At 44.9% G+C, this 13,911-nt stretch overlaps 1 protein-coding gene across 7 annotated transcripts in view; it reads right to left on the reverse strand.

The window, feature by feature from the left end:
* Window positions 1-4,563: 4,563 nt before the first annotated feature.
* Slc23a2 (solute carrier family 23 (nucleobase transporters), member 2) overlaps window positions 4,564-13,911 on the reverse strand; it is a 92,825-nt gene continuing 83,477 nt past the window's right edge. For all 7 annotated transcript variants that reach the window (NM_001355430.1, XM_030251883.1, NM_018824.2 and 4 more), the window contains 3 exons: window positions 12,731-12,868; window positions 10,268-10,363; window positions 4,564-8,969 (listed from right to left, as the gene is read on the reverse strand). In NM_001355430.1, coding sequence (NP_001342359.1) covers window positions 8,737-8,969; window positions 10,268-10,363; window positions 12,731-12,868 — 467 coding nt within the window. In that variant the 3' untranslated portion in view covers window positions 4,564-8,736. The remainder of the gene's footprint in view (window positions 8,970-10,267; window positions 10,364-12,730; window positions 12,869-13,911) is intronic.

Consider the following 13,911-nt stretch of genomic DNA (forward strand, 5'->3'; position numbering starts at 1 on the left):
TAATTGTAATAGATTCATAACTGGAGGGATTACAGTACAGATATTGATATATATTGTACAGAATATTGATATATACAATATTCAAAAGATGTCTCACAAAATAAAAAATAGCACTAAAAATACGGGTGGAGAATATGAGTGGAGGAGACTTGAGAGCTGGCTCAATGGTTAAAGGCTTGACAATGGGTTATAACCTGAATGGTAAAATAAACACTGTAGTCCGCGGGCTGTTTTCTGTCCTGGTGTTTATCACAGCAGCAGAAGCAAAGTTAGACAGGAGCGTTAGAGCCAAGCCTGGCCATAGGCCTCAGATATTACCTGATGACATTCTTAGCCTTGGGGTTAGTGACAGCTACAAGTCAGTATATACCAAAGGGGATGACGTAATAGTTATAAGGACGTTACGTCACACACAAGGATGTTACGTCACACTCACAGTGACTGGCTATTTAGAGCTTAAGTTAGGCCAAGTAAAACCGAATCTGGATCTGCAACATTCTAGCTCTCTAAGTACAGTCAATTAGCCTTGTAGGATGCTTAATATAGATGTGGCCCCACCCCCACCCCCCAGAATCAACCATCAGCACCATCCAGGGCAGCTGTTAAATAGCTCTTGTCCCGCCCATGCCATTTGTTTGCTTACTTTTTGGGGGTGGTTGGCAGTCATGCATGTGGAGGTCAGAGAACAACTGCAAACGTTGGTTCCTCCTTCCACCATGTAGGTTCTGAGGACAGAAAGCACCTTTATCCACTCAGCCATTCTGCTCGCCTTGATCCATCTTTTTGTCCTTGCATTTCCTGTAGTGAGAATTTTGGTTTCTTGAGAAACCCAGTTAGTTATGTTACATGTCTATGTCTTTGTTTTAATCCCAGGTGTGGGATATGGAGCTGCTTCAGACTGTCCACAGCAGCTGACTATGGCTGACCTTGCCCTCCGGCAGGGGCATGAGTCTGCCAGCTGAAGATAGCTTACATTTGGAATTCTGGGGACTCTTGCGAGAGTATAAAAACACCAAAGGCCCGAGAGGCTGCTGTAGCTGCTGCCGCCCCTGTTGTTGTTGCTTTGGGTGGTTTCTAGATTGCTGGTTGCTGCTTGTGTTTGCTGCTTTTGCTGGTATGCTGGCTGGAGATATCCTGATGACTTGCTCCAAGGAACTGAACACCCCTAAATCAGCAGGAAGCAGTCTCATGAGATGGATGCCTCCTTTTTCCTCTAACCTTCTTCCTCACCTACCTAGGGTTGGAGGGTTCAAAGGGATTGGGGTGGAGAAGGGTGACAGATAAAAAAGAACCTAATAAAGAAGCCAAAAAGTACTGTTAGAATCTCCACAAACATTTTCGGCAGTCCTGGGAAGGCAGGGCCTGGCACATGCTAGGGAAGAACGTTAATAATCACCTCTCGGCACTCCTCTGAATTGTTACTATTCACTCTTAGACAGGGTTTCACCAAGCCGCCCAGGCAAGCCTTGACCTCAATCTATAGCCCAGGCAGGCCTTGAGTTCTCTATCCTCCTGCTTCAGCCTCTGGCATACTTAGGACTATAGGCCAGGGCAGCCCCTGCTTCTACAAACATTTTTCATTGCTACCTGTATGCAGGGCACCTTTCCAGGGCTGGAGTTTGTAAGTTCAGTAGGAAAGGTAGGCACCGATCAAGTCTTACCTGAGCATGTAATTAAACTGTAAGTGCCATGAAGCAAATGTGGGGCGATGCTGGTGAAGGCTGGGCTTCTCAGCCCTGCTCAGAGTTTCCAGGCTCTTACTGCCTCAGGACCAAAAGTTCAGAGCTAGAGTTAGGACCTAGGACAAAGTCTCATTACAGATGAAAGTCCACACTCAGGACGGGGGACAGGTTGCTCAGACACCCTTCCTCAGAAAGGAAAAATAAGGTTGAGGTTTTTTTCTTTTCTTTTTTTCTTTTCCTTCCTCTCTCCCTTCTCCCTGCCCCCTCCTTCTTTTCTCTCTTCTTTTCTCTTTTCTCACTCTCTCTTTCTCTTCTTTTTTTCTTTCAACAGAAGTATACAACTTGTAAGTAGAAAGTAGTTTGGAAATACAAGGTTTTAAAAGTAACATATAACCTCCCTCCCTAAGATTCTGAAGTAACTCCACTACTTTTAAGAGCCTGTTTACACAAATACGAAGGGGTCTGTAATCAGTCACAGCTGAATAAACAAGGGTCTGCGAATGGGATGGAGGCAAAGATAGGGACATTAGATAACAGGCTGAGTCCAGTGTCTAAAGGAAAAGCTCATAGGATGAGCCTGGGAGAAAATTATCAACCAAAGGGACTACAAATCCTACTGCTAAACAAACTCGAACTTCCCTCAATGAATGAAGTCAGAAAGAAACTTCTGAGAAATGCTTTGGCTGTGGAGAAGAAAGGTCTGGCCCCGGGATCTCTCCCTTCCGGGGCGGCTTCCATGATTTGGTAGGCGATTAGTAATGGCCCAGGGTGATTTTCACCTCAGTTTCTTACTTGTAATTTTGTATATCCGATGTAAACCACAACCAGGCTGTAAGCAATGCTCCTCAGTGTGTCTAGGATAGAAGATGCCATTTAAGCCATGTCAGCCCCTCTCCAACCCAACCTACAGCTGCCTGATTTTTATAAATAAAACAACAAAATTAAACATATACAAGCCCAGTTGTTTATAGATTCAACAAAAAGGAGCAGATATTTTTTCTTTATATGGATTGCTAAGACACTATCAATTTTAGAAGGAACGACTGCTGCTTCTAACAATTACAGAACATGTTTCTAAACATCAATGCTTAGGAGCATGTCTTAGGATTTTTACATGGTCAGATGATCATTTGACTGGCAGTTTGGTTATTTGTAACTACTGGTCTGTTTGGGCCTGTTTCTTTCTCTCGTGTCTTAGGTCTTTCCGCCCCCCCCCCCCCCCCACTACCATTCTGGCATGTATGGCCTTAATTTGGTATCATTGTGGATATTTTTTTTCCTCCTTTGGCTATTGCTTTTTATTGAGACTCAGCAAGCTACTTATTGACCCACCCTTCAGTTATCACACACAGCACTTCCGAGGTTGCTTCTCTTCCTGGGGAAGTACTTATCCAATGTTGGGCCTTCTTGTCCCACATAATGGTACACCAGTCATCTTCACACTTGGAAAATGAAGCCAGAAGGATTATAAGTCTGATATCACTCTGTGGGACAAAGAGACCACATCTCTAAGCTGAGGGAGAGATGAAAAAAAGGAAGGGATAGGGAGAGGGGAGTGAGATGGGATAGAGGGGGAGGGAGAGAGACTTCACCAAGGAGAAGATCTTTAGGGTTCATATCTGCTAATTCTCTCTGGAAGCATCTAGATTGTTCTTTGACTCTGCGTGTGCTCAGAGGCAGAGGACAACCTCAGCTATCACTCCCTGGACAGAGAATGACAGCAGTACACTGCATGGCCCACAAAGCAGCTAGTGTCACTATGTCCTGGACTGTCAGGGAAGGATCCAGGATGGAGACTGGGTCATTCTAAGTTTGCTCCAATTTGAAAAATATGTCTAGCACTTCAAGATCTGCCCTTGGCCTCCTCCCCAGCACAGCACCTACCGAATGGGGCCTGGCTGCAAATCAGCAGTCCCTGGCCTTTCCTGCCTCTTACCCTAACCTGTCCCTAAATCTAGGGGAGGCCAGCTCCTCTGTTCCCTTCAAGACTCCACCCTAGCTTTCAGTTCTTATGTGCTGACAAGAATTCCTATGAGGGGTTAAACTTAGCTCCTTACTAGTCAGTTTGCCTCCATTGGATGGTGGTATTATGGTTTCAACGTCTATTTACCACAGATTAGATTCACCTGAGAAGGGAGTCTCGCCTGAAGGACCATCCTCATTGCATTAATGGAACCTCTGGACAGGCCCAGCTTCTTGAAAAAGGAGGCATTTAAGACAAAAAGAGAAAGGTTGCTGGCCTGCCTTTCTTGCTTGGCCTGGTGTCCTCTTGACTCCCGTGCTGCTGCTGCTGCTGCTGCTGCTGACTCCTCACTGATATCAGATCTAGAGTCGCCAAGCTTCTACCACAGGCTAAGAACCAGCATCCTTCCAGGGAGCGTTCAGGTTTATGGCACCAGATTAGAACCGCTGAGGTGCCACACCTTGTGGTCAGAGACTACTGGGTTGTTTTCCTCTCCAGTGAGCTGTGACTCTTAACTACTGTGCCATCCAGCCTCAAGGACAGAGCAACTAACGTAAGCTGATTTAATAAATTCACACACATATATAGTTTATATGTATATTAACTGTTGTATATGTAATAAATTAATATATGCTTTTTCCCCCAATCTCATTGGCTTTTTAAAAAAAATTACTTTTATTTTTTTCCTATCCAGTTGTTGCCTGTTTCTGAGAGGATGCCCTATCCCCATCCCACCAGCCCTCCCCACTCCCTGGGGTCTCAAGTCTCTTGAGGGTTAGGCTCGAGTCTTCTCCTACTGCGGCCAGACCCAGCAGTCCTCTGCTGTATGTGTGTCGGGGGCTCTGTTTCTTAAGAACCTTACTACTTGTGACTTTTAATTGAATTCCAGCCCAAGAAAGAGGCAAATGACAACAGAACTACATCCAGGAGAGCTTTTATTTGTACGGAACAGTTTTAAAAATACAGAATAAAATAGCTTTCTCTACTGTTATTCACAACATCTGGTCCAAATATTACATAGTTTTAAAATACTTAAACGTTTAATGAAGCCATGTTAGAAAAAACAATATGAAAATTCTTTTTAAAAACTCCATAAAAGAATTACACATCTCAAAAAACAACCCCACCCCAAATACCCTCAGTATGCAAAATAAAAATTAAACACAAACAAAACCCCAGAAAGATATATAGGCAAAGTCAGTCACAAACTCAAATAAAAGAGAGACATCTCTACTGTCTTAAGGACAGTCAGAAATTTTTTAATGTGTCAAATAAAAGTTGTTAGGAACAGACAGAAAAGGATTCACTGGACTGTCAGTGGCAGCAGACAGCAACGTTGGTTATGGGTGTTTAATCACTGGAAACAGAGAGCAACCAGAGAACGCTGGGTATCAGAGTGGTGACCTGGCAGACAGCATCCTGGAAGAATGGGGAGGTCTGGGAGGCTGCTGAAGGGAAGCCCAGCACAAGTGTTGGGTGAGAGCTGAATGCTGCCATATATGGGGCCTTCTCGCACTACTGGGGCTCTAACTGTAGGAAGGATGGAAAGTGGAAGATGTCTTATCTGTGCCCAAATCTTAATGGGACAGAGAAAGACACAGCTCCCTGGAGGCCAGAGCTTGGTGAAAGCTCGGGTCCAGGAGTTGTGCATGGACCCAACATGCACTGGGCATGCTCAGGTATGCACAGCTGGTGTCCAGCAACAGCTAGGTAATTAGGCCCCTCCCGTCACGCCATGCCAGGCCTGCTACTGGCAGCCAAATGTCTGTTCCAAGTACAGCCGCCTACAGGCTACTGAAGCTTTTGTATGAAGATGGGTTCTGGACTGAGGCCTCATCTCTTGGAGCTGGTATGACTGAAGATTAAACTCACCAACTCTAAGTTGCTAATATCAGTGTCTCAGCAGGGACATGAATGAAAGAATTAACAGCTTAGATCATGATCATAAAATATACACATGGGTAAATAAAGTATACACACATACTAGAGGTTCATCAATGGAGAAATTCTATCAGCACATGACATTGTCATGAAAATTATATCATTCCCTCCCTGGAAAACTGTGACTATTATCCTGGGCAGAAATGTTATTTTACTATATGGAAATACTGTTGATATTCATGCATAAATCAAGTTGTCATCATGAAAGTCAGTATTCTACAGTATAAAGTAAATCCTGCATGTGAATTTGTTACTGTGAACATGGGACACGGGTAGTACCCACAATGCTTCACTCCACTCTCTGATAAAGTCTCTTCTTTTGCCTGGATTAATCCCAATCAAAGTTAATACTGGACACCCTCTTAAGGAAGATTCTGAGCATAAATGTTCTAGTGAATGAATGTCTAACTTATAAATGAGAATGAAAGTCACGAAGCCTGGTGCCCGTTACTTTCCTAGGGAGTCTCCCCACAGGGCAGCTACCAGCACTTCCTCCCTTAATACTTCTGCTTCCTGTGGCTGACACAAATGCTTGCTCTCAGGAGAGAGAGGAGGCAGGTGTTCACTGTGAGAACTAGGGATGGAATGCCCTGTAAGATGCTCGTATCTGAAATACTTTCTAACAGTCCACTGGTAACCAAACAGGGTAGCTCCAAGTTCCAGTAACGCAGGTCAACACTGGACACAAATGGACAAACAGATCACAGAGCCACCATATCCCCTCAACACTCCCCATCTGGTACATAAACACACATTCCCCATATGTTTGGGAGGACTATGAGCTGCATGAACAAAGCTTACTAGTGGTTACAAGGTAACAATCACTCAGAGTGGTGCAGAAAGTATCCCACTGACTGGAGGCACATTCGCAGGCTACTCCCTCTGTGTTCCCACCTCCTGTCCCCTCCAAGAATATCAAAGGTTGGCTCTGATGAAGCAAGGAGGAGAAACCCTGTTTCCAATGGGAGATGTTGGCATAGCACTTCCTTGACCACACAAATACTTGCTCAGCCCATGCCCCAGACTGACAGTGAAAGCCCCAGAGCAGACTACAGCCAAATAGAGGACTTGGGTGGCACTCAGCAATACAGGCATAGTGGCAGGACACGGCCTGGATTACAGGCCGTTCTCATGCTTCTGAGTGGACTCCTGCTCAGTGGAGCACCACCACAATACTGCAGATCTGAGATGCTTACCAGTTTTCCACCTTGTCAGAACAGAGAAACCGGATCAACTAAGCAAAATGCAAATGGAGGCACAGAGTGAACTCAGAGCAGGAGAGCTGTCAATCAAACGGGCTTGCTAAGGAAGGAGGGGCAAAAAGCTACTCACCAGTGTGCTTCCAAAACTCTAACTGTCTGAATACACATATAAAACTAAATACGGTTAGAAACCAAGTTCTGTACTTAATCTGGAGTAAGATTTTGGCAAAACAATGCAGTGGCCCTGAGGTGTTACCGAAACCCAAAACTCTCAAGGATCATGTGGGCTGCAGAAACACAAAGACCTGGCAACATGATGACACTGAGACAGCCTGGGCACGGGAACACACATCAATGACAGGCACTGAGAACCACACCTTGCTAAGGGTGATGGGGATGCCCACTGCCACCCACAGTTTAGCCAGGTCCGCAGCCACTTAAGAGGTACAATCTCATGAAGCAAGATCATTACTCATGTCTTCAGCTTTTCCCTTGGCTTGGAAACCAAAGCCAAATTTAGTACAAGTCATTTGTCTGAGAGATTTGTTCTCCAAGTTAGAACTCTTCACAGAGGGCACGCAATGGCTGCTTTTCTTACTATCTATCTTCTTTAACAAGTCCCACAGGCTATTTCTCTAAGGGATCAAATCTTCCCTCCTGCAAGAATCAAGATGTGGTGGACATGTGACCTGATAAGCCACACCAAGTCTTATTAAGCCAGATCTGGCAGCAATGACTTGAAACAGAAGGAAGGAAGGAATGACTTTAGCTAGATAATGGCACATCCTATGTGGTGACGCTCTGTTACCATCCCAGCTTCCCTTCTTCACCAAACAAATTCACATGTAACTTGACCCACATTTCTGGGCCCTGGTCCAGTAGTCAGTTGTGATAAATAGATTAGACATTACAGTATTTACACTTTCATGGTAGAGAGCAGTACAAAGCACAGCCACGACAGCTGCCACTGGCTTTTATCAGCCGACACGAGAGGCTTCGCTCGCTGACGGCACCCATGGCGTTTGCAGATGCTGGTTCTTTTCTGGATGGAGTCAAGAGTAAGGACAAGGAACGGGGTGCAAGGTTGGAAATTCACACGGAAAACACTGATTTCAAAGATCCGCTATAGTCAATAACATTAAATAGGAATAAAACACACGCAAGTACAGGACAGCAGAGCCAAGACATCCATAGACTCATCTGTGGGCACTCTACACCCATCACACCAGCCAGCAGTGAAAATGCCAAATAGGGTGTCTCAGCCAGTAAAACAGACTAGTAAGAAAGAAGGTGCGCTGGCCTGGACGGGTCCAGGGTGACAGGGAGGGAGGGAGTCAGGACCTTTCTGCTCCCCGTCAGTCTCCTATACAGTCCCCCCCAGTCAGTCTCGGCTAGACAGGACCTTATGCACACTCATATCTGGTCACAAGACAGACATGTCACTATTCTCAGTCAGGTCAATAGGCTCCTGGGGTATCAGGGATAACAGAATCCCAACACAGTGAGGACACCAGTGGCCCCCTGGCCAGAGGAGGTCTCCACAGGGTTCAGGCTGAGGTCACATGAGAAGACTGGGACATAGTGTTTAAGAAGCAGAGGCCCCTGGACCTCGAAGCAGCTTGTAGGAAAGAGATCACTGGAAGGCAGAGGGGACTGAAAGCAGGAGCACTAGGGATTCCAAACGCCCACTCCAATGGCAGGGCTGTGATTTCAAGTTCAGTGACCATGGCCAGCAATGGACACAGAAAGGGTAAGGGACCAATAAGGACACAAGCGAGACACCATATTGGACACAATCACCACCCACAACAGAAGAGTGACGTGCAACCTGTCTTAGCTCTGAGGTGCAGGATGCCATGTAGATATACAAACATATATCTTCTTGTTATTCAGCAAGGAACTACAGATACATGCCTCACTGTGGCCAGGCCACAGGGCACAGCAAAGGCTATACTGTGGCCTGGGAATCTTTGTCTGAACTCCGGCTGTTCTCACTCTTCCCAAAGCCTTTCCAAGTGTAGCCTGCAAAGGTGGGGCTGATGGGCAGGTAGCTGAAGCATCGGTACTTTTTAATAATGTTCATGCCAAATGGCAGATTGTAGGACTCCATGCCGTCCAGAGACTTGCTTCCTTTGCTCACACCCTTCTTCCATTTCTTGATTCCTCTTTCCTCTGGGGTACCTGCTCCGCACACACAGAAACACAAAACAAATACTTAATTATCTTAGCAATGAGGCTTGTTAGATAGACAGACAGACATGTGCATGAGCGCGCACAGACACCCCTCCTTTCTAGAAACCAAACCTGCCCAATGACAACAACAGGAAACCTGAGGAGCTGAAAATAAAATACTTAGCTCTTCAAGTGCTAAAATGTAAAATTTGGGGTGGCTATTCCTCTTTATCCCCCATTCTCTACAGTCAAGTGACTTCGTGACTTCATATCTGTCCTTTTACAGGACTCAGTTTTCACTGCTTTAGTCTGACCTAGGCAAGTAACTACTTTCCTGGTTACCGCTGATCCAGTCTCCTAACTGGCTGGCTAGTCACCTCACCATGTCTTCTTCACAATCTATCATGAAATGTAGTAAAAGAACTGGCTCTCTAAAATGACAATGTAAAACACACATTGTCTTCAAAGAGCCACTGGACTTATCTAAACTTTGCTGTTTTGTTCCAGTTTGATATGGGGGATGGGAGGTGTACTTACTGGTTTGTTCTTGGATTTGAAGGTTTTAAGACTGCCCCTTAAAACAACCCACTGAAGAGATGGCTCAGTGGTTAAGAGCACTGACTGCTCTTCCAGAGGTCCTGAACTCAATTCCCAGCAACCACATGGTGGCTCACAACCATCTGTAATGGGATTCAATGCCCTCTTCTGGTGTGTCTGAAAACAGCTACAGTGTACCCCCATACATAAAATAAATAAATAATTCTTTAAAAACAAAACAAAACAAATAAAACAAACAAACAAAAAATCAATCCAACACTAAAATGTCTCATGCACAAGACTGTGGAGGAATTAATGGGAGACAGACAGATGGACTGTGTCATCTGTCCTTAAAGGCAGCATCTAACATTAGCACAGCAGCCATCTCTAAGAGATTTACAGCAGCTCAGGACTATGCAAATGCACAGCAGCAGGCTCACATGATGTGCTGTCTTGTGACAGTCATTTGGATGGAGTGCCATCTCAACCACCTCAGAAAACAGCATTTAGCAGTGACAGCTTTGAACTAATTTATTCCTATTCCCACTCCCAAGACTGGGTCTCACTATATTACCCAGGTTGGCCTCCTGGGCTGGAGGATCCTCCTGCCAGCTGGTACTCACTGGCAAGGGTCACTGAGCAGTATTTGCGGTTCTTGTTTCTCTATGGCAAAGGCAGGTGACAAAGCTCAAGACCTGGGCTACACTGAGGCCTTGTTCTTCCTCTTAGAACTGCTTGTGCATCTAACAAGCCTAACAGACAGCACATACCTGGGATGGTGTTGTCCAAAATGAAAGCCACACAGCCTCCTACAAACATAGCGGTGGTGAGAAGGACATTCAGGATTTGGTCGATTCCTGTTATTCCTGGACATAGAACAGAGTTATGAGGAGGAGGCAGCGGACTGGACAGCTCTAAAAGTCAACAGAGGATTTGACACCTGAAACTCTCAGTTCTACACGTGTACATACTCTTGCCAGTAACATTTAGAGCTACTGCAACTTGTGGCAAGAAGCCCATGGTATTAACAATGGTGCCCAGCAGATGAACCACATAAAGTGACTTTTACACTGTAACAGACTGTGGAGGTACCGAGGTGTGGTCTATGGACTTACAAAAGATTCAGTACTAAAAATGGCTGTTGTGGGGCTTAGTAGATGGCTCCCCAGTTAAAGGCACTGGCTGTTCTTCCCAGCACCACGTGGTGGCTCACAACCCAGTGCAGCTTCAGTTCCCAGGGATCCAATGTCTCCTAACCTCCATGGGTACCGCACACATAATGTATAGACATACACACAGGGAAAACCACACATATTTATAAAATAAAATTAAGTCTCTTTAATAAACGACTATTATAATGCCGCAAAAATTACAAGGTGAATAATAAAAGGATAACAATATTTATGAGGAGGTTTGGCAGTCTATACATAGCTCAGGCTGGCCAGGAACTCATGACATTGCTGGGGCTGCTATCAAACTCATGGCAATCTTGCTGTGTTAGCCTCCTGGGTGCTGGGATTACAAAAGAGCCACCAGGCCTTGCTGTTCATGCCACTTTAAAAATGGGTGTCTATTTTTATTGCTGTTGTTTGTTTTTTGAGATAGGGTCTTTCTATTTAGCCCTGACTATCCTTAAACTCACTCTGTAAGCAGGTTGGCCTCAAATGTAGATTACCTGCCTAGTCATTTTGAGCCAGGTATGGTAGGTAGTACATGCCTGTGGCCACAGCACTTGGGAGGAGGAAACGATTAAAGGTTCAAGGTCAGCCTTGCCTATTAAGTGTGTTCAGTGACAATCTGGACTACATATGAAAGCCTATGTAGGTAAAATATTTGAACAAATGGTCCTGAATTACTCAATTGTAACATATATCAGTAGCAACAGATACTTCTTAAAAAGGTTCCCCCTTTGTCCATGCTGCATGACAGCAGGGTTGTAAAGAGTAGAACCTGAATAGGCACTCTTTATTTAGAGACTTGTTTCTTGTGTGGATGTGTGTCTGCTTGCATGGGTCTGGGCACTATCTGCATGCAGTGCTTGCAGAGGTCAGAAGACAGCTTTAGACTTCCAGTTCAGGCAGTTGTGAGCTTCCATGTGGATGCTGAAAACTGGACCCAGGGCCTCTACAAGACTATTAAGGGCTCACAGGGCTGGATGCAGAGTTGAGTTGCTGGTTAGAAACACCTGATCATCTTGTAGAAGACCCAGGTTCAATTCCAAGAACACACATAGCTCACAACTGTCTTTAACTCTAGTCCCAGGGGATCCAAAGCCCTCATGTGACCTTCTCAGGTACAAGGCACACATGTGGTAGATATAAATACATGCAGGCAAAACACTCATGCTCATAAATTAAATATTAAAATTTTTTTAAAAAGGAGCTCATAACGGCTGAGCCATCTTTCTAGGCCCTAATTTGGTATTCTTGAATTGAAAACAGAAAAATTTATATCAGAGCCTGTGAAGTTGAGTTTTAAGGAATTATACAATTTAATACAGTATGAGTCTGAGAAATCAAAAGTTTTACAGAGACAAAGGAGAGGCACCCATTTAAACAATGATCCCCCGAGGGCCAGTGAGATGACGATTCATCGGGTAAGTGTGCCTACTGTTCTGGCAGAGGCAGGTTTGGTTTCTAACACCTACATGGTGCCTCTCATCCTTCTGTTTCTCTGGTTCCAGGGAGAGCTGATGCCCTCTTCTGGCACTACACGCAGCTGATGAGCATGTACACAAATGCAGGGAAAACATTCACACATGTAAAATAAAACAGAAAAAGTGAAAAAAAGAAAGAAAAGCCAGGCGTGGTGGCGGGTGCCTTTAATCCCAGCACTTGGGAGGCAAAGGCAGGCGGATCTCTATACATTGAGGCCCGTCTGGTCTACAGATAGTGTTCTCTGGAAAGCCAGAGCTAGAGAGAAGCCACGTCTTGAAAAACCAACCAACTGAACAAACAAAAACAAAACAAAGCAGTGAGACCTTAGCCATCCATATCAACTGTCCACCAATCCGAAGGCACCTCCAAGCAAGTATGGAGGCACATGCTAATATGGGATGTCCTGGTGGCTTCCAGAGAAATAATCAGAGTAAGATTCAGAAGGAAGGCAGAGAAAAAACATTCGGCAATACACAGCAGAGGTTCCAAGGTCCCTTCCCATTACAAGAGCTATTTGTGACTCTATGGTTGAAATCCCAACTGCCCTACCCAAGATTCAAGAGCTCTCTCGCCTACCTGTAACCAGAGGGTTTTGTCGGAGGTAACTTGGAAGAACAAGGCCAAAGAAGATGGAGAATCCAAGCACAAACAGGTTCCGGGAAGAATTCAAGTCAATGAACTGCAGGTTCGAGAGGCCGACCGCCGTGATCATTCCTGGAGGGAGAAGCGTCAGAACACAGTCGCACTGAGCTCGGCTGCGGCACGCCCACAGGCTACCCCGGAGGCCGAGAACAGACTCCCACGTGTCCTTTCTCTGGCCCTCAGAAATCAGCCTGCAGACCAGTGCAGTGGCAGAAAGAGAGGGTCGGTGAAATACCACCACCCATCTCTGACCCGAATTATTACATCACACACAAGCATCACACTATATTTTCTTTGAATCAAGTAGACAGGCAATGGTTCAGCTTAGTTTATGTCTGTGTACCAAGTGTGCGCCTGGTGCCCAGAGGCCAGAAGTGTCAGGTGCTCTGTAACTGGACTTGTAAGTCACCATGTGGGGGCTGGGAATTGAACCCAGGTTCCCTCAGAGCAACGAGTGCTCTAAGTGCTGAGCCATCTCTTGCTTTCTCTAAGCATTCTGATTAAATCCACACTAGAACTCTGGTGCATGTCCACAATGACTGTATCTGAAAGGTGCAGATCAAATCCAAAGTCCCACTATGAAAATGCCAGTTGAAAGGGTTCATTTATTGGGGCAATATATCTGAGTTAAGTCAAATAGAAATTCTAAATTAAAAAGATTAGATTTTATCTTAATTTTCATATCATTTTCTTAGTGATTGCTTCTATTTTTAACATACCTTTAGCTTGGGCACTGATGCAAATCTTTATGTTTCTGAAGCACCATCTTTTACAATTTAAAGTGGAAACCATTAGATTTATTGTTAGATTTCCATTAAGAATTAGCTACTGTGTAGGAGGTGACTTTCACACCATTTATTTATTTATTTATTTATTTATTTATTTATTTATTTATTTATTTATTAGAGACAGGGTTTCCCTGTATAGCCCTGGCTGTCCTGGAACTCACTCTGTAGACCAGGCTGGCCTGCCACTGTCTCCTGAGTGCTGGGATTAAAGGCGTGTACCACCACGCCCGGCTTCTTTTACACCTTTTATGCTGAGTGTGTTTGGTGAAGCTAGAACACTGCTTTCATTCTGCATTTGTGTAGCTCAGTGCTTGGTTCAAAGATAAG

The sequence above is a fragment of the Mus musculus genome, chromosome 2, assembly GCF_000001635.26.
Source record: "Mus musculus strain C57BL/6J chromosome 2, GRCm38.p6 C57BL/6J".
In the NCBI taxonomy this organism is placed as follows: domain Eukaryota; kingdom Metazoa; phylum Chordata; class Mammalia; order Rodentia; family Muridae; genus Mus; species Mus musculus.